Genomic DNA, 27588 nt, shown 5'->3' on the forward strand with positions numbered 1-27588 from the left:
AGATTGTTGTTTTTGATTTGTTGCCACAGACTGATATGTAGGTGATTTGGGTGCTGAGACTGGTTTTTTGGTTTGGGGAGGGGCTAGCTGGCTCCATTGGATGGAAGGTTAGAATTGTTGAGGTTAGTAGTGATGATATCTGAAATTGGATTTCTTTTCTGTTGGATTTACGTTGTGATACCCTAGTGCTTTGCAGTGGAAGGAGAGTTTGCTGCTTTGGTTGAGATGACACCAGAAGTCTAGTGTTCTTTATGTATGTTAATTTGGGAGGGAAATTGATCCAGTTCTGCGTTGCAGCCAATGTTGCTATATTTCCTGTGTTCATGTGTTCATATGTGCAGCTGTATCGTTACTATGGGGTTTTTCAATAGGCCTACTGCGCTGTTGAGGCGGTGCCCCAGGCTTCACTCCCATATAGACGAATGAGCTGAATTATATTGTTCAGTAGTTTTACTGAAGGGTTACATCTGTCCAGTGGTTTCTTTATGGCACAGAAGGCCCACAGTGCTGCTTCTTTTATAGTCAATTGGAAGCTCTCTGAGATGTTTATTATGAGACTTAGATATGTATAACGTAGGGTGTGCTTAATTTCCATGTCTCTCTGTTAACATTTTAGATTGTTTGGGGGCTTTCTAATAGATCATGTTTTTTTTTGTTTTGTTTGTTTTTTCTAGGCTCACCTGCAGGGGATTTATATTGAGCAATGTTTATGTTGCACATGCCTCTTGTTGTGTGCTCACCCTCTGCTGTTGTGACTTCTGGCATACGCCCTGATCCCATCGACTGCCTGCATACCCAGAAATCCCTTGTCACAGATACATGCTTCTGCTGCACAGGTGTGTGCACACACACTTCTGCAGATTCCTTCTGCTGCACGAGCAGAAACAGATGCAGATCTCTTCTCTTGCACACACGGACACACACACACACTCGCACACATAGATCCCGTTACTGCCTGGGCACACAGAGACGTGCAGTGCCCTTCTCTTGCCGGCACTACACACACTCGTGCAGATCCCTTCTGCTGCAGGGGCACACACACACACACACGTATCCCCCTCCCTTCTCTTGCACACCCAGAGCGCACACACGCACACGTGCTCTGTTCTGCAGTCAGAGCCCCTCACTGCCTCCCCCAGCTCGGCGCTTGGCCCAGGCAGCCGGTGCATTGCGGGGAGCGGCTTCCCGGAGATCCCTTGGCGGGTGGATGTATTGATCTGCCGCCGGGCGTCGCGGCCCGGCCTGCAGCGCTGGGTGGGGGGAAGGGAAGGAGGGAGGGAGGCAGCCCGGACCCGCCCAGCCCCGGCCGCTCGCTGTCTGCATTGGCTGCGGCTGCTGGTGTTATTGTCCATGGAGCGCCCTGCTCCGCTCTGCTGCTCCGGGGCACGCGGCAGACAGGTACCACCCTGCTCATCTCCATCCCCGGCACATGGGCGGCCGTCCCGCAGGACCACGGCAGCGGCTCATCTCCCGTCTCCCCCACCCCTCCCTTAACCAGCGAGACTCGCTGCCTTCCCCCGCCTGCTCACACTGCCTGAGCCATGTCTGCGAGAGGTGAGTCTCCGCCAGGCTGCATATCGCCCCCCCCAGCCGGGGCTCGGGCGAGGGAAATGGACGGAGCTGTGTTTGGGGTGCGGAGCGGTGGTTGGCGTTTTCTTCGCCCCCCCTCCACCCCCCGAGGAAATGCAAGCTCGAGCCCGTTGCCATGTACCGTGCAGCAGCCCCCTGCCAGAAACTTGGCTGCAGATTTGCTCTGTGAGATGCTGCTGATTGCATAGGGCTTTGCTTGACCTTGGTGGTTTGTGTTTCTTTGCTCTGCTGCTGTACATGAGTGCCCTGCTCACCCCATTCAGCCAGTGTGGGGTGGGACGGGGGGTCCTCGTCGCAGGCTGTTGAACTGTCTCTAGAGACTGTTAAAGGTGAGGTGAGGAGAAATTTTTTTTTGTCTTCTCCCTGCCTGGTACCATTTTGCAGCTCTGTGATGGAAATATTCCAGAGCTCGATGCAGCAAGATTTAAAGCTGCAGATCAGCCTTTAAAAAGAGACAGAGATATACACCTGTAGGACTGTATTCCTGAGACCTTGTTAGCCCTGATTTGTATTTTTTTTTAACAATTTAAAAGCTAGAAGCATAAAATAATAGGACTAGAAGGAAAGTGTGCAGGGAGGAGCAATTGTTAAATGTTTCCTTTTTAAAGATGAATATATTTTTCGGGAGAAAAGGAAGATGATGCTGAGTGTGGTTTTATAGTCAATCAGAACTCAGTGGTTACTATTATTAATGACAAATTAACAGCTCAGCCATTGCCTGACTACTGAACAGTGATACTGAGCATGGGTTGCTCTGTGCAATTTTTAATGACAATAACGCTTTTTATAGAAATGTGCACGAGCTCTAAAAGGAGCATTTTAAAGTTTTAGACCAAATTTGCATGATTTCTAATAGCAGAAGGCTTAAATTTGAGGCTCTTCCTTGTCTGTGTGTAAAGTCTGACTCCACATTTCTTTTGCAATGAGCAACTCTGCCCTGATTAAATGCAGAACGTTGCTGCTTCCGATTTGAAAGTTGATGCAGGCATGGCTATCTGGAGTTTGGTGCTTTGATTTTGTTTGGTTAAAATTAGTGCCCATTGAAGAATGGGGGGAATGAAAGCAGAAAGTTAAGGATCTGAATCACATCACAAGAAACAAAAGATATTAATGATCTTCTCTTTCGCCTGGGGAAAAAAAGAAAATCTTAATAATAGATAAGTAAAATGTTAGTTTAAAAATACATCCCAAAATAGCTCATTACATTAAAAAAAAACAATTTGCAAAACCATGAAGATGTGGTTAACAAACCAAGAAACTTCATGATTATTGTGATGCATCTCATGTGCCTGTCCCCAGCTTTCTCCTAGATCTTTGTTTTTTGTCATCTTTCGTGGTGTTATGTACACAGGAGCCTCTAATCTGAAGCTACTTTGCGAGGAGTGTGTTGACTTTAATGGATCTCTGTGCAGTTGTAAGGACCCACATGAAACAGCTTAGAGGATCGGGGCCAGAGGTTGTAGACTCTTTGTGGCAGGGACCATGTCTCTTATATGGCTGTAAAGAGAAGGGCACAGCATGCCATCTTTGATATAAATATAAATGGTACTGGCTAAAAATAATCACTGTGTATGGTGAAACCCTTAGATCAGGAAGTATGAAAACATGTAGCCCCTTGAAGTGCCCATTTTTAATGGTCTCTAATTCTAATGGATTCCAGTTTCTGTGGTGAAGTTATGTTGGGAGTTTGAAAAAATATTCTCATTGGGGAAAATTCGGGTCTCAAAGTCCTGAAAACAAGGATGCAGGCGGGAGGGGCAGTAGGATTTCAGAATTGCATGAAGGAAGTTTGCAACACCAGCTCTGTGGTGGCTCCATGAGCACTAGCATGTGGAGGGTTGGGGGAGATGGATTACAACTGAGTAGATCCACTGGCCATTTCCCCCTCTGCCATCCTGCGTACCCTGTGGAAAGAGGCATAACACATGTGGACACTACAGTAGCCTTGATGCTGCCTAAAACTGCTGGTAAGGAAAGACTTTGACACCCTGGAAGGGGGAGATACGCCTAGTGACTTGGCTGGGGGGCTAGCTGATAAAGAGGGAGCACACTGAGTTCAGAGAGAGAAAGAGTGGAACAGAGCATGCAGCAAGTAGCTGAAGTAAGCCTCAGACCTGGAAAGAGCTGATTTCCCAGAGCCGCAAGGACAAGGTGCTACCTGTGGTGAGTGGACCCCGTGATATGCAGCATGATATAAGGAGGCAATGTAATGCTGGTGGTGCTGGCTTTCAGAGGAGAAGCTAAACTGTGGTGGTGACCACATGAGGCCATTGAAGATCCTGCAGCACTCTCTGTAATCTGTTAATGGTACTATTTTGGCCAAATGCCACATTGGGTGTTGTATTAATGTAGATAGACTATAGGGACTAAAGGTGTTAACAAGACCCAGTCACTGTCCAACTTTGAACAAGGTTTGGGGTTTGGTATACAGAGACCTCAGCCTGCTTAGTACCCTGGCAAACACACCATTAAAAATCACTCTAACCTTTTATTAAAGATACAGAAAACAGGTAAAGCATTTGAAATGTAAAATAAGGCTTTTATTTTAACACTATCCCTAGTTTCCTTTCCCTTTCACTGGAGAGAGTTTTTAGGAGGAAAAAACCCCTTGTTTGATAGTCTCTTTGATGGTATCAAAGATGTAATAAGTGTCCTCTTTTGGAAAAGAGAAGAAGTTAGTAGAGATGGGCTGGAGCTGTTGTTGTTAAAGTCTGATCCCGTTTCATCCCATGTAGTGTTTGGGATTCAGCTGGAGCCAGCAGAGATGCCAGTGTCATCTGGGTCCCTCTCTCTGGCCCTTGTCTGGTCAGGACATCTCTCAGGATCAGCGTGTGAGGTCCCAGGAGATGGTGGGGATGGCAGCCATGCTGGTGCAGCTTGCCTCAATAGCCAGTTTTTCTCCTCAAAGTCTCTTCCTTTCACAAAGGGAATTGTGGGTGAAATAGCCCATCCCCTCATTATTTTGCCCACCAGGGCTAGTTTCCAACATACCAACATTTGTTTTACTGATTTCGGGTTCCACACTTTGCTGGTTTACTCAGCATGATCTTACTGCAGTCCTAGAATTATATCAATAATCCTTTTTGTTTGCACTAATTCAGTTTTTCTGTCTCCCTTTTATTCCTTTTCCCATCAGGTTATAGGTTATTGTGACATCGTATGAACTTTCAGGTTCGATTTACAATTGAGCTCACAATTAGTGTAAATTTGTATGCCCAGTTATTGCAACAGTAACTAGGGCGAAAATTTCCAAAAATTTGGGCACGCACAAATAGCCATTTGGGAAGCCACCAAGTGGCCCAAGTGGGAGCTGAACACGTTGGGGATTTTCTGATCTACTGTTCAGTTGTGCCCACGTGGACTGAGAGCTCTGTAGCTGGAATAGCATGATGGCGTGGGATTTGCAGGTGTGCTATGGGTATGTAAACAGTATTTTCAGAAGAGCTATGGGGCCATCAAGGGTCCTGATGCAATACCCATTGGCGTCAATGGGAGCTCTTCCATTGACTTCAGTGGCCATTGGTTCAGGCCACTAAAGGTGCTCAAAAGTTGGTATTGTCAGAGGTACTGATGAAAGTGATCACGCATCAGCCTCTAATTGGTAGCTCTGCCATTTTGTGTACTCTGATAACAGGCAATACACAGAGTAAACTCCCTCCCTCTCTCCAACACACAAGCAAGACAGGATTCACTGTAGGTTTTTAGAAGAGCCAAGATGGAGGAATTGGATAGGATTGAGCCCATAGAGGTAGAAAATGTAGTTATTCCATGAATACTATAGCTATATGTGATGTAAAGCGGGAGTTCATGGCTGCAGTGGCTGGATACCCAGCATAAATCCACAACTCCTGCATCTTGTCATCTTCCACAGCAGTTACCTGATATTCAGCCTGAGTTCTCAGTCTCTTTGTTATGTTGGCAGAGAGGGTTTGTGAGCACTTGCCCAGCAGCTCATTCTTGAGGAACATAATTGCAGATTCTGGGGCTGTGTAAATGAGCTTCCCCTTGCTCCTCTCCTCTGTTCTGACATATCCCCCGTCACCTACACCTACCCGTGTCCCTTCCCCAAATCCTCTGCAGAGCATCCAAAGGAGGCCCTTTGAAAATTCCTCTGCACATTTCTAGCTACCTCAAATTACCTCTGCAGTTTCAGGACCTGTTCCAAAGCCCATTGGAGTCAATGGAAGGACTCCCACTGATTTCAATGAGTATTGAATCAGGCTGTCAGTTGGAAAAGATATTAACTTCTTATCCTAAACTCTTATGTAGTGTTGCTGTGCACGGTTCAATAGCTGCTGTGTTTGGCCCCATACGTGATTGCCTTTCAGCTGTGAAGTTATCCCTGTATACTCTTTTCCTATCTCACAAGTGCACTGTGGGGGTTTAATTGTTGGCAAAGAGCTTGAACATCACTGGATGAAAGACTTTATATTACTGCAGAGTATCATCTTATGCCCTACTTATGCATATTATCTCAAATTGCTTGAAGCATGTCAAAAACACTTCTTCTCCTGGAGGTCTGAATCCATGGAAAGTTTAAGTTTTACAAATAGACTGGGTTTTTTGGTGGTGGATTTAGTTATGCTAGAGAAAAAAGGTGTGACACATGTACAGGTCTGTCTATCTGTTTGCTTTCCCATGGTCAAATAATGCAGATATTTTACCAATCTTTCAAAAAAGATTCCAAGAGGGTCAGCGTGAGCCATTTTCAGCCCCAAAGGTAGCTTGTTCAGAAAGAGGAATACACCTAAAACCACACTTTGATCATTAGCTGTGTCTCCTTAATGAGCGTAGCATCACAACAAAAGTAACTAGTTGTTGATAGAACCTGAGAAGTGGTATAGAAGCATTTTCTACATATAACATCAACTGGTTGTACTATGTCATGAGAGTGGGTGTTACACAGAATACAATTATGATGGCTAGCTTTGGTATTCCATAATCCATGAGTGAAGTAATGGAATTGCTTAGTTTGAAATAACAAGCAATGGACCGTAATATAAAGTGTATTTACATATTTGATTTAATGACATGCCGATAGAGCACTTTCCCCTTGTATTATTTTTAACTTGGGTCTCAGAGCTAGAGAATTCCTAGCTTCTAGTCCTGTGCTGAGACCACTAGTCTACACTCTTATAAGCTGATAATTGAATTTCCCCCTTAGGATGAAGTAAGGCATAACTTACTCTGCTGTTTCTCCCCAGTGTCATTTCTTATTTTATATATTCATGCTGCACATCACTTGCTTCTTCTTTCCAGTACATGTGGATTTCTGCTGAGGTAAACGCTGAAGATCTTTTGGTGAGAAATGGAAAAATGGAAGTGCTGGCTCCTATTTATGATAAAAACTAATTTTATCCTCATTTTCTCAAGCTTTAAGACTAGCTCTATCAGCTGCAAACAAGTGTGTGTGTGTGTGTATATATGTACACTTCTGCTGACATCACTTTGATTGATGTACATGTTGACCCGCACAAACCTAGTTGCTGGGCTTTCCACATACTCTTTTCTTCTCAGTTTGTCATTGTCTCAACAGTATTGCGTATGCCTAGTATTGAATCAGCCGTCCAGCAGGCGGTAATGTGGTCTTCCACACCCAAGACTTCCAATCTAGACTGCAATGTCTTTCTGTCTGTCAGAGGTATTTTTCTCTTCAGCCTAATCAGAGCAATCTCTGATAGACATTGCTCTTGAAGTAATGCATGGCTTAACCATTGATTGACTGTCCTTTACATGGAATCCAGAGGCTGGGAAACTCTGTGTGTGGTGGTGGGAAAAGTATACAATTCAAGAATGATGGAATGTATGAAATATACTCCCAAATCCAGTGCTTAAAGTGGAGGGTGAAAAAAATTGGAGGGTCTGTTCTAAGCTGGGAGCAGCATCTTTGTAAGACATTGTTGAAAGTGCATCCCTCAGTGACCCAGCTTGTTTTTTAAATTTTATTTTTGCTGAGTCTGTGATCTCTTGCAGCCCCCTACCTTGCACCACACATTCTTTAAGCACTTCCCAAATTAAAATAATTTCTAATAAATGATCTGCTCTCTATAAGAGGAATGGCAATCAAATTCTGAAGCTGGGGGTTGCTGATGTTACCCACATTGTGCTACGAAGCTGATAGAGAAATAAAGCGGAACTGTTCAAGACCTGTTGAGAGATAGGGTTGAGTATCTCATTTCAAATTCCTTCCATTTTCCCACCCCTGCTCCCCAGTTTACAGCCTCCCATTCTCAAGGTATCCCTCATACCCACCATCCTCTGGTGAAGAGGAATAGTCTGGACTTGTCAGAGCCCCACTTCTGTTAATCAGTTGAGGCCATTGGAGGGGTTGCTGTTGAGTCATACAACGCACTCCTTCCTCTCTGGCTTCCAATATCTGATAATATAATCTTCATAGCACTCTCAGCCTCTGCAAGCCGAGGCAGTGAGAGCATCCACCTAAAACCTGCTCCTGAGTCTCCCAGAGTGCTAATGCTAAGCCATCTGTTTAAATAAATAATAATAGTTTATGCCTTCCCCTTGTGTAGGACAGACGGGAGCATGGAAGGTGCAAGCTACTTTTCTTCACTCCCCTCCCTTGTTCTCCCAAGGCAGGGGTGGCCATCCATGGTTGCAGTTCCTGCCCTTCCTTGCTAGCCCCTGGGTGTTGCCCATGCCTCTCAGACTTCCCACATAAGGCAGGAGGAGATGGGGTCCTCTTCCTTTCTTCCTCTCCACGGAGCAAGCTGCACCCTCCTTAGGGGTGGTGTGGCAGTTGCACTGCCCCTGTGCTCTGGAAGCTCTGGGACATACATCCTAGGGCCTCTCCTGGGACCACGCCGCTGTGCTGTGCCCTGACTTGTGCCTTACTGGCCCAGTCTGACCCTGAGCATTGTTAGAGCACTTTATATCATCCGAGTGCTTCACAAACAGCAGCTTTATAATGAGCTCCTGTGATGGATTATTTTATTTAATTAATAAAAGCTAGTTAGAATTTTGAGGAGCTGATAGCAATTTTGAAGGCAAAGGTGAGACACCCAGGTCCTCCAAGCTGAATTAAATTTGCATGTTCTTTTGAGTAAGCACGCTGCTGAAAAGGTTTTAGGGGGACTTGATGTCTCAGGGGATATGGATCCCTTGAAGTTCATTGTTCCAGTTCACATTCAGCTCAGGTTGGCTGTGTTGGCCTATATGGAACATCAGTCTTTGTCCAATTCCTAGTAGACCAGGGCCCATGTTAGTGAACAAAAGGACTTTAGTTTCCTGTGGTGTCAGTCTGGCACTTCCCATGAGCTGGATGGCCCTAGGTAGACCTTGGGGTGATTCCAGCCTCAAAGTGTCTCAATGTTTTATGTTCATTAACCTGACAGATACATACACAAATGGTTTAAGCTGCATTTTTACAGCATATCTTGTGCCCTGTCTTGCTCTAGAAGTATACGTATAGAATCACAGAAATCATAAATAGAAAAGTCCTGGTAGGTTATTTAGTCCATCTCCCTACTTCTTCAGGAGAGTTCCTTAATGTATATTTTAGGGCAGTCTTTCTCAAACTGGGGTCCGAGGACCCCTGGGGATCTGCAAAGGTACTCCAGGGCGTCCGCAGGCTCCGCTGATCAACTCTTCCCCCTCCCTCCCAGTGCCTCCTGCACGCTGGGGAACAGCTGTTCAGTGGAGTGCAGGAGGTGCTGGGAGGGAGGAGAGGAGCAGGGACGGAGTGGAAAGACGAGGGGTGGGGGCCAGGCCTTGGGGGAAGGGGTGGAGTGGGAGTGGGGTCTGGGGCTGAGCAGATGGCTTGGTGGGGGGAGGTGGTGGCGCAAAAATTTTTAAAATCAAAATGGCGGTCCTCGGGTTGCTAAAGTTTGAGAGCCGCTGTTTTAAGGCATTTGTCTAGTCTAGATTCAAATGCCCCAAGTGATGGGTTTCCACCACTTTCCTTGGGAAAATGTTCTGCAGCCTAATAGAGCTCACTGTAAGGGTTTTTTTGTTTTGTTTTTTCAAACAATCATACTAAATATCTCCGTATTAATTTCATACTGTAATCCCCAGGTTAGCTAATTCCTGCCTATCCTTTGTGTTTACTCTGTCCAAAAACTTGTAGTCAGTTATCCTTTTGCCCTCCCTGATCCTGAACGCATTGAAGCACTTCATCTTGAACTCACTGAAGTCAATAGATTCAGGATCAGGTCCTGTGTTGTCACTTAGGCAAATTATGCACTCTGGGAACTGATCCTTCCAGCCCTTTAACATTCAAATCTGGTGGAACATTTGTTTTGATGGGGAAGAAGAATGAATTACTGATCTATTAGACTTTAAAATTAATATTTCTCTTGGGTTGCTCTTTTGTTTAACCTCCTGCCCCTTCAGATTGATTGCATGTTCTTTTAAGGTTAATGAAAATTAGTCCCAAATGAATGGAAAAAGTGGTATAGAAGCAAATGGCAACAATAAGAGGAAACTGGGACAATGAAGTAAAATCTATTTTAGATGTACAGCTTTGAATAGATTTGCACACAAGGAAAATAAGAATCAGCTTAGGGATGGAAAGGCAGGCAAAATTGCTTTTAGAAGTTGAGTGAAAAATACCAAAAGCTAGCATGTGGCTCAAAATCTCTCAAATCAATCTTCCTGGGATTTGTCTTCTCAATTGTTTTGCTTGTAATGGATTTGAAATGAATCAACACTTCATTTTGAATCATATCTGTAAATAATTGAAAATGGAAACCAGTTCTCCTCAATTCTCATAATTTCTTAATTGCCCCTTAATTATGCAGTTTGAAGGCAGAAACTCATAATGGAAGGCAGAGTTGTGTTTGTAAAATCCTGGGACCAGTCCTTGGTGCTTAATATTTTATCATTTTGTGTGTTTTAGCTGGGATGTCTTTCCAGGCAGCTGAACATCATAGTTAAACACCAAACCAAACCACCCAGTCTGTAGCAAATACTGTATTAATATTACAGGCAGTTATAAAGTATTTAACCATTATTGTTGCATGCCTTAAAGAAGGAATTTGCTCATCCTTAGATGATTTAGTGCAATTAAAGGTCCCAGTTCTGCAAACTCTGCTGAACATTGTGTTTACTATGGTGAACAGTCCCAATTGCTTGAATAAGGAACTAAGTATTTTGCAGGATTAGGTGCAAAGATTGGACCAAATGGATGAAATACAGTAATGCGTTCCTACCATTACAAGCTGGGAACCTGGTTTTATCCCTTCACCCTTCAGAAGCTAGATATCGCAGATTTCTAGAGTTATGCCATTGGATCAGTTTGTGTTCAATATTAATCACATGACCTTAGAGTCCTGTAGATTCACTACAACTACAAGAGATCTTATGCATTCTGCCTTTGCTGGAAATTACATACCTTTTTTTTTTTTGAGGTCTCCATTTTAGTAGAGGATCTGTTGACGTGAATGTAAAAAAGACTGAAGTGCTAAGGTACCTTAGCCTTTTGTGAGACTGCTATGCTTCTACCATCAGAAGGAGAGGTGGTGGGATCTCCCTTCTGTATTTGTATTGTTGCTCTAGGAGTGGGCTGTAGGGATATCTGTACCGTACAACTGTGATTCACTGAGGAGATATTGCTGTAGGAAGTAAAGAAAATAGCATTTCAGCAGACGATAAAGGCACAGGGAAACTAGACAAACTTTTTCAGTTCCCATTTCAAGGAAGGTAGTGTGACAAAGTTCCTCCTCTACCTTGGTGGGTCTTGTGCTTATTGGTGGATTTGCTCGCCTTGGAGCTTCACAGCAGCCCTCAGTTTGGCCATTTTCATGAACTCACAGTCCAGGACAACTCCTTCTGTGTCTGACCTGGAGTTGGGAGGTTTGGGGGGAACCTGGGCTCGCCCGCCCTCTACTCCGGGTTCCAGCCCAGGGCCCTGTGGTATGCAGCTGTTTAGAGTGCCTCCTGGAACAGCTGTGCAACAACTACAACTCCCTGGGCTACTTTCCCATGGCCTCCTCCCAACACCTTCTTTATCCTCACCATAGGACCCTCCTCCTGGTGTCTGATGATGCTTATACTCCTCAGTCCTCCAATGGTATGCGTTCTCATTCTCAGCTCCTAGTGCTCTTGTTCCCAGCTCTTCACACCCACACCACAAACTGAAGTGAGCTGCTTTTTAAACCCAGGTGCCCTGATTAGCCTGCCTTAATTGATTCTAGCAGCTTCTTGATTGGCTGCAGGTGTTCTAATCAGCCTGTCTTAATTGTCTCCAGAAGGTTCCTGATTGTTCTGGAACCTTCCCTGTTACCTTACCCAGGGAAAAGGGACCTACTTAGCTTGGGGCTAATATCTACCTTCTATTACTCTCCTATAGCCATCTGGCCTGACCCTGTCACAATAGAGAGAAACAAACTAGTAAACTGTGAGGTATTGATTCCTCAAAGAGCTTGAACATGTGCTTAACTCTCATTTGAGTCAATCAGATTTAAGCACATTCTTAAAACATTCTGCCAAATCAGGGCCTGAGTGAATAATGTTAATCTGTAGTGAGAACATTCTTTATAAAACTAAACAGTATATTGGAGTGCATGCCACTTTTCACATGCCAACTCATATAGAGTTTCTTTTGTTTCATACTCTTGAACTTTCCCCTGGTATCGCACTGGCATACCATTTAAAAGTGACCCTTCTTTAGAGTATGTCAAAGGACATGAGTAGTTTTAATCACAATATGCACAACAGTCAGTAGCAAAACTTGCTCTCTGGTTATAAGATAAGGAGTTTAATTTTGCTGCTTTCTTACAGATTAAGAAAGAGAACCCGCTTGCAAAAATCACAGGCAAATGACACTATATAGCCATAAAACTGGATACTTTTTAATTCAAGGTGGCGAACTAATGTCAATTTCTCCAATATATTGGTGGTGTATATGACTTACTTTTGTATATTCAGGATCCTACTTTAATCATTTTAAGTATGTCATCACTTTGATTTCTTCCAGTGGGAGTTCTGTATGAATAAAGATTGTGGGATTTGGCTCAATAAAAGGACTCTGCTATAATTACTCTTACCGTGAAGCTGATCTTTGTTGCCATCGTATCAGGCTGTTACATAGCTCCAGTGATCAAGACAGAAGTCAGCAAAACCACTGTTCAAATGGCGGTTTTCCTTTAACTAGTGAGGAAAGGTTCCACTCTATTTTTGGCATTGAAAAGTCCAGGAGCAGTCTCCAGCCAAGTTAGAAAAAGAGCTGAATCCTGATTAACTGTCAAAGGCTTCAGTGGAGGAGAAATCTAAGCTAGTGCTGTGAAAAACGCTTACAGGAACTCGTATTCTTCCCAGGTCTCCTTGCACTGAAGATGTAAAAGAGCATATGCCAAAATATTTACTTCAACACTGTTAGTTTTGCACTTTGGTTGGTTAGCTTCAGAGGAATTTCTGATGCGTGTAAGGTCTCTGCAGTGTGAGTAAGATTCATAGAACTGGGGCGCAAAGAAAGACGAGACCACTTTAGGGTCTGCCACTTCTCCACTGAAGGCAATGATACATGATCCCGTTGAGTTCAATAAGAGCATGATTGGATCCATGTTCAATAAGATAATATATAAAATGAAGGTTACTTAACACTAGGCTTATGAAAACACATAGCAGGGTTGAGAGGAATAAAAGCCAAAAAACCCTTCCTGCCTTGGTTACGTGGGAGGAAAACTGTGAAGTTTGCTTCCCTGATTGGTCCACCGGAACTCCAGATGCATTGTACGAACCTTCATAGTCAGTTGTTGATGACTGATCCAGAGGATGCTCGTCTATTACAGCCCATTCAGAATCTGTCTCCTCCTTTGCTCAAGCTGTAGAGACTCATATTTATAGCTTTGGAGATACCTGGCTTGATTCCTGGTGTGTCAACCAAAATGGTGGCTATCACAGATGTCTCTTGTAAATCTAAATAATTAAAGCCAGCAATCTCCTTAAAGTTAGATTGAGTGTGGATGGGAATCCAGCCAAACAAACCTCAAATCATAATGTTTTCATGCCTGTTAAAGAAATCTGATGTACTGTTGAAGTGTACCAATTTCACGGCTACAGGGCTTCCTTGACTCCTTTATTCCAGTTCTTCAGCCACGTGCATGTGTGAAAGTGCAATGTTACCATGTGTGTCTGTGTTCAGACACTTGTTCTCTCCTGGGAGGAACATTGGCAAAATATTTAGGTCCAATTCTTGTATTCAGGGTGTAATTTTACACTGTCTGTAGGAAAGCAACACTTGCATTTGGACATTAATATACATGGCGGTCTGGCAAAAGAAGAGAGAGGATTGAAGAATGTAAGTGGAAGGTGAACTGGATCTTACCAATATGTGAAATCAAATGGGTTCTGTTTTCTTTAATTTAAACTAATCCAACCAGTAGAATTACTATCCCCCTAAAAGAAATCTATAAATGTCTCTGCTGGTTTTTAACGATGAATAGAAGCATAACAGTGATTGGACCTCATTGAAATTGTGCTCAGTTTGACCACTTGTCATATTGTTACCTATTAATATTCCTTTCATGAGTAAAAATACAGGCATTCAGTTCAGATTAGAGGGGTGTGTGTGTGAGAGAGAGAGAGAGACGGGGAACAGAGCGTGGTGGGGAGGGAAGAGTTCTGCTACAGAATAGTTCTTTTTTATTGAAATTGGAATTTTAACAATTTAAACAAGACAAGCTATTTTTAAAAAAAAGGTTACATGTAAAAATGTATTCTGAGAAGACAATAAGAATAATAAGTAATGTGGTTATTCAAAGCTGAATATTTATAGTGGTTCGGACATCTGAGACAATCCAGAACTGCTGGGGCTTAGAAGAGTTATAAAACTTCAGTCATAGTTGAATTGACAGACGCTAAGAACAAAAAATGTGCCCTATTTTGTTCCTAAAATACTGGATAAAGCTAGAATTGAGAAACAATTTGATTAGGATTTAGGGACTGCTGTAACATGAACTGAAGTAACCTCAGTCCAAAAAATGTTGAAACTTTTCTTTTTTCTATTACCAGCTGTTTTGATATTTGAGCTAAACAAGAGAGGATGTATTATGTATGTACAAATGATACACGTTAGGAGTTTCACGTCTTAGACCCATAACCTTTCTGGATAAATAGATGATATATTTCTGCAAAAAATAAGCTTTTTAAACAAAGTTAAGCCTATCTGCCATGATAGCCTGTCTGTCTGATAATGGCATATTAAAATTATAAGTAATTAATATCAGTTCATTTACTTTAGCTGCCATAATAGCATTATAATATTTCTTTACATCGATACAGTGTAGTTATGAGAATTTTGATGATGAGGTCATTTATTGTAGAGTAGCTGTGACATTTTTGTCTTCCCTCAAACAAAACAGTTTTGATCACACCTTTCTTTTTAAAATTATTATTATTTCTGGAGAGGAAGAACAGGAGACCAGTAACTCAAAACATTATCAACTGATTTAATTTTTAAAATAATCTTGCACAGTCAAGAATCTTATCTGATATTTCTGGGCCAATTCTGTTCTGAGTTCCACCAGGATTAATCTAGAGTAACTTTGCTGGCTTTGATGGAGTTACTCTAAATCATCACTGATTTAAGTCAAAATAGACTTTGGCCTTACCTCTGTAAGATAGATGCACAAAGTTAATATTGATCTAACTTTCACAGTAGCAACTGTAGAGTCATGATTTATTTGCACAGTTTCTATTTTTAAAACTAGAGCTGGATGAAATTTTTCAGTGGAAAAAATATATGAATTCATATTGGTTTAGCTAAATTGTTCATCTTGAAAAAACAAAAATTCCATAAAAGTTACAACATTTTCCAAGTGAAACACTTCAATGTTCTGAGTTGAAATATTTTTGTTTTGGAATTTTCCTTCAATTTTATTTTTAAAAATGCAAAAACATTAAACAAAAATATTCACAGAATCTAAACAAAACATTTTTTTACCCTAGACAAATTATTTTTCAACTTATTAATTCATTGAAAATTCTGAATTTTTTTTGTTTTTGGGTCAACCCAAACCTACTTGTTTCTTCACAAATGCCAGCAAACCCAAAAAAGAAAACCAAAAAACCCCCAACCCTCCCAAAACTAAAAAAAACCCCAAACTGTTGTTCACAGAGCTGTTTTAAAACTCAAAGAAGCACATAAGTAAAAAGCCATTTGGCCTCTTTCTGGTGATAGGTTGGGATTTTCAAAAAATGCCAGAGGGACTTCAAGAGCACAAATCCCGCTAACTTTCAATGGCCGCTTTGGTGCTTTTGAAGTTCCCACTGTTAAAACATTAAAACAGCCAAAATGTTGGCATCACATGGTGGTCAGTGTTAGATTTCACTGTGGAGAACTGGAAAAGTGGAGTGGAAAGAGAAGGATCTCCTGTGTGTTTTCCTTATGTTATGCTCACAAACTAACTCATCCTTACCTACCTTCTCAGCACCTAGATAGTGCAATGATGAATGTTCAGAAATATCCAGGTAGATCTACCTGGACGGAAGATTGTGAGGGTAAATTAATGTTTCTGCAGATCCCTGCAGTGTAAAGAACTATAAAATGGTGTGTGTTATTCTGTCCTTTTTCCTTATCTAGTACTATAAAGTACGCAGAGAGAGCTGAAATTTCCTTTGATAAGACCAGGTCTGTGTTTTGGATGATCAATCTCATTGAATTTGTCATGTTGAAGGTCTAGGTTTGGGAGGCTGTGAGACTTGTTGGAAAAGCAACCCCCTAGAGACAGCTTTTGCAGATGCTGGAAATTCACATTTTTCCTTTCCGCAAGACAAAAAAAGACCAAACAAACCAGGGCAGAAAGATGCATTTTATGCTCAGTGCATTAGCTCCACTCCATAGTTATCAGAAGCAAAGAGACTTTGTCCCCTAAGGGGGTTTATGAATTCCATCCATCTTGCTATTTATGATGCTCTGGAAGTATTTTTAGAAAACATTAGCACTGGCGCTGAAGGGGACTCTTTATATGGACTAATTCACTAGGCAGCAGGCTGAAACTAAGAAGCAGGAATCACAGTGAAGTAGTAACAAAAATTCCAAACGCTTTGTTGATTATATATATAACAATTGGAATCTATCTATAGAAAATGATTGAACAATGATAAACATGGGGAAGGAGATGTGTGTTGACTGCAAACATCTGAAAGATGGATGAAGACATCCTAAACTTATTCTCTGAACTTCTGAGAATGGGAGGTGTCTGTGTACACATGAGAGAATAGCGGTAGAGAATTCATGGAATGGAGTCCAGAGGAGAAACCTATGTGTATATCTGAAACTTTCCACCAAATGTACAGGGCTTTGCATACTTTGACTAGATGTCCCTATTTTATAGGTACAGTCCCAATTTTGGGGGCTTTTTCTTATATAGGCACCTATTACCTGCCACCCACTGTCCCAATATTTTACACTTGTTCTCTGGTCACCCTAACTTTGACAATAGTGAGTCTGATTCTGATCTCCCTTACACTGCTTTAAATTGGAAGTAACGTGCGTATATCTGGATATCTGAGAGCAGTGAGAGAGTGAGCCAGTAAGAGAAGGCTCTGAAGCAAAGTGAGGAGGGAAGGCATATGAGAGTCCTTTTGGAAGCAGACACACGACCAAAATTGGTGTTGAATACAGAGTAGCTGCCCTGGACTAAGAGAGACAGGCCTGGAGAGTATTTTGATAAGGACCAATATATCTAGCAAAAGGTGCTGTAAATCTCTAATTTTTAAAAAAAAGTTAAAGTGTGTGTGGGTTGGTTTTGTTTTTTGTGTGTTGGCTTTTTTTTTTTGGATGCCTTGAGATGTGTAATGATCTGTTCTGTTGCATTCTGGAGTAACTTCCCTTAGGAATCCCTGTAATGGCTTTAGGAAAAGAAATCTACTAATTTGTAAGTTTTGGGGGGAAATGATTAAATCAGAATAAGATCAAGTGGCTCCAGTACTCATGGGTGTACTTCAATGCTAAGCAACACAATCTGTCCCTGTAATAGAGCTGGACTCACCCGGCGGCGCTTCCTGCTGGTTGTCTTTGGGAATTAGCTCATCAGCCTCTGGAGTGCCCTCTGCTGCCTGGTGATCCACCTTACTGCTGGCCCCAGTCCCTCCCAGGACCCGGTGCCTTCTCCCGCTTGGGTGCTGCCCCCCTGGCAGTCAACCCCAACAAGCCCTGAGGGTCTCCCCTCCCCAGGGAACCCCCACCTCACCTCACCTCAGTCCTGGCTATTGCCAGTCATCGCTTAGCCCCGCTCCCCGGGGCAGATTGCAGTGTATCAGCCACTAATCACAGGCAAGGGGGTTTGGACCTTCTGTCTCTGTCTACCCATGGGCTGCCCCCTTGCAATCCCAGTACCTAATAGGCCCTAATCTAGGCCTCACAGCCTGGGGGTTTCCAGGCCCAAGCTTCCCTGGCCTTTCCTCCTCAGTCCTGCCCCAATCTAGGTGTTCCCACTAATCCCTGCAGCCAGGCCCTTCTCTCTCTGAACACAGAGAGAAACTCTGGCTAAGCTTCAGCCTAGCAGCCCCTTTATAGGCCCAGCTGCGGCCTGATTGGGGCACGGCCCAGCTGTGGCCATTTCCCCAATCAGCCTAGCTTTTTTTGCCCTTAGCCCTGGCTCTCTCCCAGGGCTGGCTTTCAAGCCCCACAGGGCAGGAGTGGGTAACCACCCTGCTACAGTACCACTGCAGAAAAACTGAATGAAAATGTCACTGCTGAATGCACGGTGAATTCCTCTCTAATAATGCTTTCATTGCACCTCGAATCGAGTGCCAAAAAGGAATATTAAGACTTTTGTAATGAGATCTATTAGGTTTACTAAGGGGAACAGTATAAGCCCTGTCACTTGGGACATTTTAAAGCTAGTCACCCGGAAGAAAATAGAAATCATACTGCTGATGGTTTAGTTGGCTTTTCTTTTTCTTTAGTTACCTTATATTGGACTTGGAGCCATGGCAGAGGCACAGTGGTAGGAAGGGACCCAGGGAGGGTACCTCCCAGAGCACTTCAGAGTGCCGGGCACTTTTGAATCTCATAGAGCCTGGGGTCAGAGCCTGCTGCGGCTGGAAGGCCTGGGCTCCCATACCAACTGCTCCTGCTTCCGGTGAGGCATATGCCACATTCCAGTCTCACTCCCCTTCTGAGAAGAAGAGGGCAAGGACATTGCAACCTGAGGGGAAGCTAAACCCATCCTCCAGTGAGGAGCTGGACAGAAAGGCCTTCCTGCTGGGAGGTGATATACCTGGCCCTCTGAGGGCTTCATTGCACTTCCTTTAGGAAACTGAAGCTAAAAGCCTTCCTAAATAGAATATTTTCCTTTGTCAAATCTGCTTCGCGCTACAATCAATAGCTGTATGGTGGAGACACCAGAGCATAGTAGTCTAGAATACCAGAGGTCAGACAGACCCAGCAATTTGGTCTTTCCTGCTCTAAGCACTTGAGAAAATAATTAGCAGGCCTTTTATTTTTTATAGAAAATCTAACTTATTTCTTGACTGAAGAATGACCAGTTGGAAGTGACAGTAAGGGGCAGAGAATACATTGAGGACAAATGGGGTCTTTCTGCAAATACCAGAGCTCTCTGAAACTGAGCTATGCCAGAATGGCTGAATTCTGCTATATTGGTGTAAATGTAGAGTAACTACACTCAGGCCAAATCCAGAGAGCTGAAGTTGGACCTGTTCGTGTTAGGGTAGTGATTTGGAGTACTGTGGGAGCTGGAATGGTGTGATAATTTCTCATGTGCTGTGCAGTTAGAGATAGGGGTTCAACTAGTTTGGCTACTCAGTTTTAACTTTTATTTTGCAGGCTTTCCTTAAAATCTGTTAGTTTGCTGTATATGTATTCATTGGCACCGTGAGGGCCCCACCTAATTTGTGTGTGATTTTTATATAGCATTTTAAGGAGCAATAAATGTATATGGTTATTAGTTGCATTCGTAGATTCACAAAGCACACAGATCAAATATGCTTTAAGGGATGCAGGAAAACCAGTGTTACCCACAGGAGAAAAGTACTGTGTATCCAGGTCCTTCGCAGAGAGAGTTAAGAATTCTCCATTTACAAATAAGGAAGCAGTGTCACAGCAGAGTTCAGTGCCTGATTTATGGTTACAGCTCAACTTAGTGCCCTAGATAAGAGTAGAACCCAGCTGTACTGATAACCACTCACATGCCTCATCCAGCAGACCATGCAACATCTTCTCAGATGGTCATACACATTTTGGAACGTAGGTTTCAATCTCTTCGCTATTTCTAGACCAAGGTGACCGTTGTATGTAAGTTCTCACATACGATTTACACAGGAGGGTGAGACAGAACTGGGGATTGAACCCACATCTTATGAATTCCAGTTCAGTGCCTTAACCAAAAGACCAGCCTTCCTCCCTCTATATAACATGGGACAGATTCTGCTCTAAATGTCACTCCGGAGTAGCTCTATTGGCTGCATTGAAGTCTGCTCCTTCTGCAGCACTGAGGGCCCTGTTGTCAATTTGCCAGTAACCTGAGGATTCCTACTAATTTGTCCAGATATTTATGTAGGGATTTTAATCAGCTACTGTATGATGAGGTTGGCTGCAGTTGATCACAGTTTCTGGAATCTCACTGCTGTAACTGAGAGCAAGATTTGGCCCTGTATCTCCAAGTTTTATGCAGATGAAAAATCCATAAATCAGCCAGTAACACCACAACCTTCTGCCTTTCAGTGATTTTTTGGAAAATAACCTCTGTTTTAAAAATGCTTCTGAAGGCTGAAGAGAGCCATAAAGTTATTCAGTCACTTTATTCCCTATTTTCATTGTATTTGAGCCAATTGGAGTGAGTTCCAAAAGAGCAATCCAGCTTGTGGCATTGCTGTGTTGTATTGCACTGAATTCAGGTTACCCCCTAGCTTCTTTTTTCTTTTCTTTTTTAAGCAGAGATTTGGCAATCGCTGAATTCAAATTTCTCTGACATTTGGCCATCTGGAGCTGAGCAGGGCTTTAGTCACATGCCTTAATTGTGTGTGTAAAATGGAGCAACATGGGAACGAGGGGCAAAATTAATCTCTGATGTAAATCTAGTGAAATCAGCAGAGTTACACTGGGGTAGAATTGAGGTTTTCAAGTATCAATTTGCTGTGCAGATTATTGGAGAAATCCTGTCTTGCTTTCTCAGCTATAAGGTAGCCTTGTGGTATAACGATGGGGCATTCTGTGTAATTTACCAGTAAAGTTAATGCAAATAGAAGTTTGGAAAGACTGCATGGTGTTTTGGATTGATCTGGTACTTGTCTGAAACTGGCTAAGTCATTGCCAGTACTACGTTGTCTGAAAGCTGAGCCATCTGCAGTTAGAAGGAGTAAATTGCAATCACTCACACCCCTGCAGAAAAACCCACAGGGGGAGGGCTGTGCAGAACTCAGGGGATCTGCTAGAGGTACAGAGTAGGGTTAGCACCGTTTCAAAATGCAAAAACAGGACACATTCAGGAGCCCCGCCCTCTCCATGGCACAGAGTGGCACCACAGGGAATCTGGGACAAATGCTATCCTGGAGTCATTCAGCCTGGAGCAGGACTTGACATGTACATTTTGGGACTGTCCTGCTCAATTAGGGATGGGTGGTCACCCTAGTACAGAGTCATTACCTGGAGGCCCTGTGCCTCTGTATTGCCTTGGGCCTCTCTGATGCCCCGATGCATGACTCCATTGGAGCCATACTGTCACAGCTTTCCCACCAGGGAGTCCATATTGGAAATGACTCCCCAACATGGCAGAAACACTGTACAGAAGCAAATGCAGCCTTGTTAATTCTGGGCAGAGTTACGGATAGTTGCGGGTGCAGAGGAATGGTGTGTGTTGATCCTTGGACTCTCAGAGGCTACAGAGGGTGGTGTTGTGGAAGCAGCTGACAAACTCCCATGAGACATGGGCATTCTGCTTGCTCAGTGGAATCTGGGCTGACAGCATCTTCCAGGATCCAGGCCTAAATGCAGAGCACACATTAGCCCTTGTGAGGCCCCCTGCCCATTCCCACAGCTGTGTAACCTGGTTCCCTTCTGTGGCTTCCTTAGCAGTCCACAACAAGTCTCTGCTACAAGAAATCTACAACAAAGGCAGCACTGGGTGTAAATCTAAGGCATCATCTGCACGATGCTTTTATCTGCACCAGAGGAGTGTAAATTTTAGTCTACACTAGCATGTTGCATGCTAACTGGCCTGTATGGACCCTCCTGGTGTGCTAAAAGTTCCCTAGTACGTGCTAACATAGTATGGTTTGAAACAGGACAACATTAATGTGCACTAGGGAACTTTTAGTGTATGCCAGCAGGGTGCACACGGGCAGTTAGTATACATCACACTAGCGCAGACCAAAATATGCACTCCTCTCGTGTGGAATAAAGCACTGCATAGACGAGCCCTCGGTCTGTAATTTCACTGATTTGAAAAAGGTTGTATTCCTCCCTCTTTAAACTACTTTCACATAGGATCCTGTGGCCTCGGCGCCACACTTTGTGGATCAGGCCATCACCATCTGCTACAATGTGTTGCTTTTGTGACTCTTCCCCTCATTTAACAACTGGTCTCAGGTAGGGAAGAGAGAGAGCCTGGCATATATACACTGCAAAGTTAAGACGAAATAACTAAAGGTGTGAAGTTAAAGCACATAAATTAAGGTGCTTTAAACCACTGTGTGGACACTCTTATTCAGAAGTAAAGTGTATTTAGTACACTGTAACTTAGTTCCCTTAACTTGCAGTTTAAACAGGGGTTTAATGTGCTTTAATTTCACACCCTCAGTTACTTTGTCTTAACTTTCCTGAGGCCTGCTCTACATCTGACAATTAGATTGACCTAGCTCAGGGGCAGGCAAACTTTTTGGCCTGAGGGCCGCATCGGGTTTCTGAAATAGTATGGAGGGCTGGTTAGGGGAGGCTGTGCCTCGCCAAACAGCCAGGCATAGCCCGTCCCCAGCCCCCTATCCGACCCCCCTGCTCCTCGCCCCCTGACGGCCCCGCCGGGACTCCTGCCCCATCCATCCCCCCCCCCCCACTCTCAATCCCGTGACTGCCCCTGGACCCCCCACCCCTAACTGCCCCCCACCGCCCCATCCAACCCCCCCCCGACACCCCCTCTGGGACCCCTGCCCCATCCAACCACCCCTTCTCCCTGACGGCCCCCAGACCCCTCGCCCCTAACTGCCCCCCAACTGCCCCCCACCCCATTCAACCCCCCCCCCTTCCTGACTTCCACCCCGGGACCCCTGCCCCATCCACCCCCGCGCTCCCTGTCCCCTGACCGTCCTGACCCCTATCCATGCCCCTGACCACCCCCTGAACTCCCCTGCCCTCTATCCAACACCTCCCTGCTCCCAGCCCCCTTACTGCGCTGCCTGGAGCACCGGTGGCTGGCAGCGTGGCTGCACCAGGACAGGCAGCCGTGCCGCACAGCACAGAGCAGTGGGTCAGGCCGGGCTCTGCAGCCCCGCTGCCCAGAGCATTGTGCCGCACGGTGGCATGGCTGCGGGGGAGGGGGGACAGCCTCCCGGGCCAAGAGCTCAGGGGCCGGGTAGGACGGTCCCGCGGGCCGGATGTAGCCCGCGGGCCGTAGTTTGCCCACCTCTGACCTAGCTGCATCGCTCAGGTCTGGGCTGGTACAATATAAGTAAGGGGAAGCTTCGAAGACAATGGGGTAAATTAGGCCAGTGTTTAGCCAGCAAAGTTGTTATTACTGGAGGTGGTGGGTGAGCCAGGAGGAGCACAGCTTGAGTCTCCAATCCAAGGCGGCGTTTGAAGGGATGGTAGTTCGAAAACTCTCTTGTTACTTGTAACAGACCCAGTTCCATCTGCAAATTGATAGATAAATGTGGAAGCCAGCATCTTTATGAAGCAAACTGCTCTCTTGCCAAGAACTAGAAAATACAGTGAGCACATAGAGAAAAGGGGGCGCTTTACTTCAGACGCATTTATTTAGAAGGCAAAGACAAGTTTTCTGCTTTTTGTCTGAAAAAATAAGCGGGCAATTTTACAGAGCTGCTTTTCAGAGTAGAGTGGCACTTTATGAGCAGAGCATTGTCTCCTTATTTGAGTTTTGAGGCAATAGCTGATATACCACAAAACCCAAAGCGTAGGCTGAAGGGACAACCATTGGTGGTGTATTTTTGAGGTTATGCTGTACTTTGTGGAAGGGTTGCCATGTCCTCCTTTATTAAAGGGTTAACCCAGGGGTTCTCAAACTGGGGGTCGGGACCCCTCAGGGGGTTGTGAGGTTATTATGTGGGGGGTCGCGAGCTGTCAGCCTCCCCCCCCAGAACCCCGCTTTACCTCCAGCATTTATAATGGTGTTAAATATATTTAAAAGTGTTTTTAATTTATAAGGGGGGGGGTCACACTCAGAGGCTTCCTATGTGAAAGGGGTCACCAGTACAAAAGTTTGAGAATCACTGGCTTAACCCCGCTTTATTTACTTTTCTATCACTTCCCCTGAGGTCAGGGCACTTCCAGGTTACAGTTCTAATGAGGCAGCATAGTTTTCTCTCCTCTAAAACCAATGTAAATAAAGAACATCCAGGATCCTTCATTGCCTAAGTGTTGCTAGCGCAATGATCTATTGGCAGCTAACATTTGAAACTTGAAGCTAAAAACAATTCAGCAGATGGGGTTTGAAGGTCATCCAAACGCGACTTCAAACCTGCTCGATTCTGCTCTCTGGTGTATCATTGGTATATAGCTTACAACTGGCTAGGCTCTTATCATCTACCATTTCTCCCCCTCAGTTGATTGCTTTGTGCTCTGATTTCTGATGGAAGATGAGGGAAAGAAATGTACAGTGTTTCTCTTGCCCACTTATTTTTTTAGACAAAAAGCTGGAAACTTGTCTTTCCCTCTAAATAAATGGGTCCAAAGTAAAGCACTCCCTTTTCTCTACGTGCTCACTGTATTTTCTAGTTCTTAGCTAGAGGGAGGCTTGCTTCATAAAGATGCTGTGGCAGATTGTCTTTCCATCTTTTCAGGAAGCAGGGACACTGAGCTGTGCTGTCTGGGTTTATGGCAGTTTTCAAGGAAGCAAAAGCCTGGGTTTATAATGCAGAACGGTTCATTAGTACCTGTGTACCTCAGTGCAAAAAGTCTGTCAATATGTTTGCATTAAGGGTGTAATTCACCCCTTTGCACAGGGTTAGCCCAAATGCTATGTATCACTTAAATCTTATTCTGAGCACTGCTAAACACACTGATAAATATGACCTGCTGTATATGGCCCCATTTTTAAAAATTATACAGTTTTTCAGTGACATGAAATGCAATCACTTTAGCCCGTTGTGCCCTGACATTGCATACAGTTTTAGCCTCTACACTCATTGAAGTTTGGAATGTCATTAGGAGAGGATTGTTTCAGAAATAAAATCCCAAAGGTTTATGGGATCATTCTGTACATAGAACCTTTGCAGTTTTTTCCGAACAATTGGTCATTACACAGCTGTGTAAGAACCCAAGAAAAATAGAATAATTCCTACTGTAAATAAATAAATCCTTTAGTCTGGATGGGTCATTTTTGGGCCAAACTCTAATGCTGTTGTCAGAATGAGTAGCATTTCACTATCTGATTTCAGTGGAATCTAGTATTTAAGAGACTAGTCAACATGACTAATAGTGTCAGAATCTGTCCCTTTATGCATGAAGAGCCAGACGTGGACATATCATCTTGTGCGGAGCATTTTGAAGTGGATAATCTGCATGCTAATCTGTCACTGTAATCTGAGGTTTCTGAAATGGCAGCTGATTTGTTCCTTTGTGAATTCCGATGTAACGTATTTTGTTTCTAGGCAACTTCAGAGAGTCCAATTTTGCAGTATCACGATGTCACATTTTTATTTTTATTTTTCTTCACTGAAACAATATATAACTGTTTCACTTCAGAGGCTTAATGCCTGAAAAATTTAAATGACAGATGTTAGTCATATTGCTAAATGTGTTATTTGAGGGCACTTAGATACTATGGTGAAGAGTGCGGTATAAGAACCTGTGTAGAACAGAAAAGAGAACTTGTTTTCGTAAAGAAGGTTTAGTTTAATGAGGTTCTCCCTCACCTCATTTCTTCCCTCTTACCTTTTCCAGTCAGTGAAGCGGCCCTCTGATTTCTATTCTGTTTCAAAGTGTATCTATTTCTCCTCTGAATGGACTTTAAAGATGCCCAGAAAATAACAAGGTGACCCCATTGAAACAGCAGTACTTGCCAAATGCCCTTACTCACCAGGTGAAGATTGGCATTAAGCATATTAAATCGCTGAAAAGGTACCATTTTAGTTTATTGTATTTTTAGGTCTCCTGAAGTTGCAGCTGTCCTGTTCTTCCTTCAGGTAATGCAATAACAATGCACCATGCTGTGAAGTAATAGCTTCCATGGAGCTCTGTTGGAGTATGAAGAAGGCTGGGGGTCATGTAAATGACTTTTCGGGGGGAAAATAATGTTGCCATTTGAATTATTGTCGTACCGAGGAACCACTGTCATGGATCCTGATCCCATTGTACTAGGTGCTGTACAAACATAAACAAAAGGTGGAGTGAGAGCCTTGCTTGCCGCAAGGAATTTACAATCTAAGTACAAGTCAAGAGACAACAGATGGATACTGACAAAGTGGGGGAGTGCAAGGAAACGAGACAACATCAGTCATCATGTTAGGAAGCTGTCTGCGCAAACCAGCAGTGTAACTGCTGCCAAATTTTTTTATAGGCATCATGCCAAAGGAGAGTTTTGAGCAGGACTTTAAAGGGGCGTAATGAGGTGGCTTTGTGGATGTTTACTGGGAGTGCCTCCCAAGCATGAGGAGCACCAAGGGAGAGAGCACAAAAGTACTTGTTTGAAAACATCACAGGTGGGAGATGGAGACTGGCACTGGGCTGATCGGAGGCAAGCATGATTTTTCAAAGCTTTTAATAATGAAAATTACTCTTGGAAATTGAGCAATCTGCTGAAAAACACCTGACCATGCCCAGGCTGATGGCTGCACTGATTTTGCAGCATGATGCATGTTAGGCCATCAGGTAGAGTGGGAGCCAGATGACTTTGTGTTTGGGAGACTTAAAAAAGTCTTGATTTGTGATGAGTGGAAATTTTGTGGTCGACTTTCAGTCTTGGAGACCTGGGGGTTCAAAATCTAAAACAGGAGGGTGACACACAGAGGACACAGAGCCACTGGGGATGCATCACAGGCTATCAAAGCTGTGGGAGAGAAGTCTCTAGGGGAGTAATTAGGTGCTGAGTTCCTAGACCATAGGATGTGAATGAGGGATGTATAGAGCAGTTAGAGATAAGACCTAGGAAGGATCAGAGCTGTGCAGGGCCTTGGCGGAATTTGAAGTGGAAGGAAACTGGAATTCAGAAAAGGGATCCCAGGTCAGATCGACACGGCCAGTGAGTGAGGAAAATAATTTTATAGCAGCAGGAAGAATAGATTTGTGGGAAGTGATGGAGTCAAGGAGGTGGATTCAGTAGTTGAGGTGATTTGGGGCCAGGGTTTTAGTTGAGGGATGGAGCAGAAGGGATGAATTTTGAGAGATTGCAAAGGCAGAACTGGTAGGATTTGGTAACAGCATGGCTTTTGGGGAGACAAGGTGAATGAGTATTGATGTGCATGGTTAAAACTCTATGGGTACACAGTAAACATGGCTTTATAGCCAGTACTACAGCCACTCACTTGCAAGAACTACAGATCTGAAAGAGAGGTGTGGGGAGGGCACTTCACTTTTTAGGTTTCAGCTGTGGACTTTTCGCCTATGAGTTTGTTGCTTAAATGAAGGAAATGGGGGAAAGCTCTACATTGAACCCAGCCGCAATGAAACACAGCTGTAAGAAAAATGCAGTTTTATTTCCAAGGGTTCTGTCTTCTGAGGTATTTTATGAGCCCAGCAAAGTACCTGGAGCTTTGGCTGTCTCTCCACACGTTTTAGTCAGGAGTCAGAAGATAAGGAGCGCTCAAGCAGCTCAGAGAACCAACAAGCAGATTCTGAAGTGGTGTTGAAAGTTGCAGAGGATTTAATAGTTCACACCCATACTATTCATCCCTGATTCCCACTGGAAGGTC

At 43.8% G+C, this 27588-nt stretch overlaps 1 protein-coding gene across 3 annotated transcripts in view; it reads left to right on the forward strand.

Annotated features, from left to right (window-relative positions):
* Nucleotides 1–1330: 1330 nt before the first annotated feature.
* ABLIM1 (actin binding LIM protein 1) overlaps nt 1331–27588 on the forward strand; it is a 307714-nt gene continuing 281456 nt past the window's right edge. The window contains exon 1 of one of the 3 annotated variants that reach the window (XM_043550680.1): nt 1331–1554. In XM_043550680.1, the coding sequence (XP_043406615.1) occupies nt 1542–1554 (13 nt within the window). In that variant the 5' untranslated portion in view covers nt 1331–1541. The remainder of the gene's footprint in view (nt 1555–27588) is intronic. The other 2 variants (XM_043550675.1, XM_043550677.1) reach the window with 2 other exon arrangements.

Source organism: Chelonia mydas, chromosome 7 (assembly GCF_015237465.2).
Source record: "Chelonia mydas isolate rCheMyd1 chromosome 7, rCheMyd1.pri.v2, whole genome shotgun sequence".
NCBI lineage: Eukaryota > Metazoa > Chordata > Testudines > Cheloniidae > Chelonia > Chelonia mydas.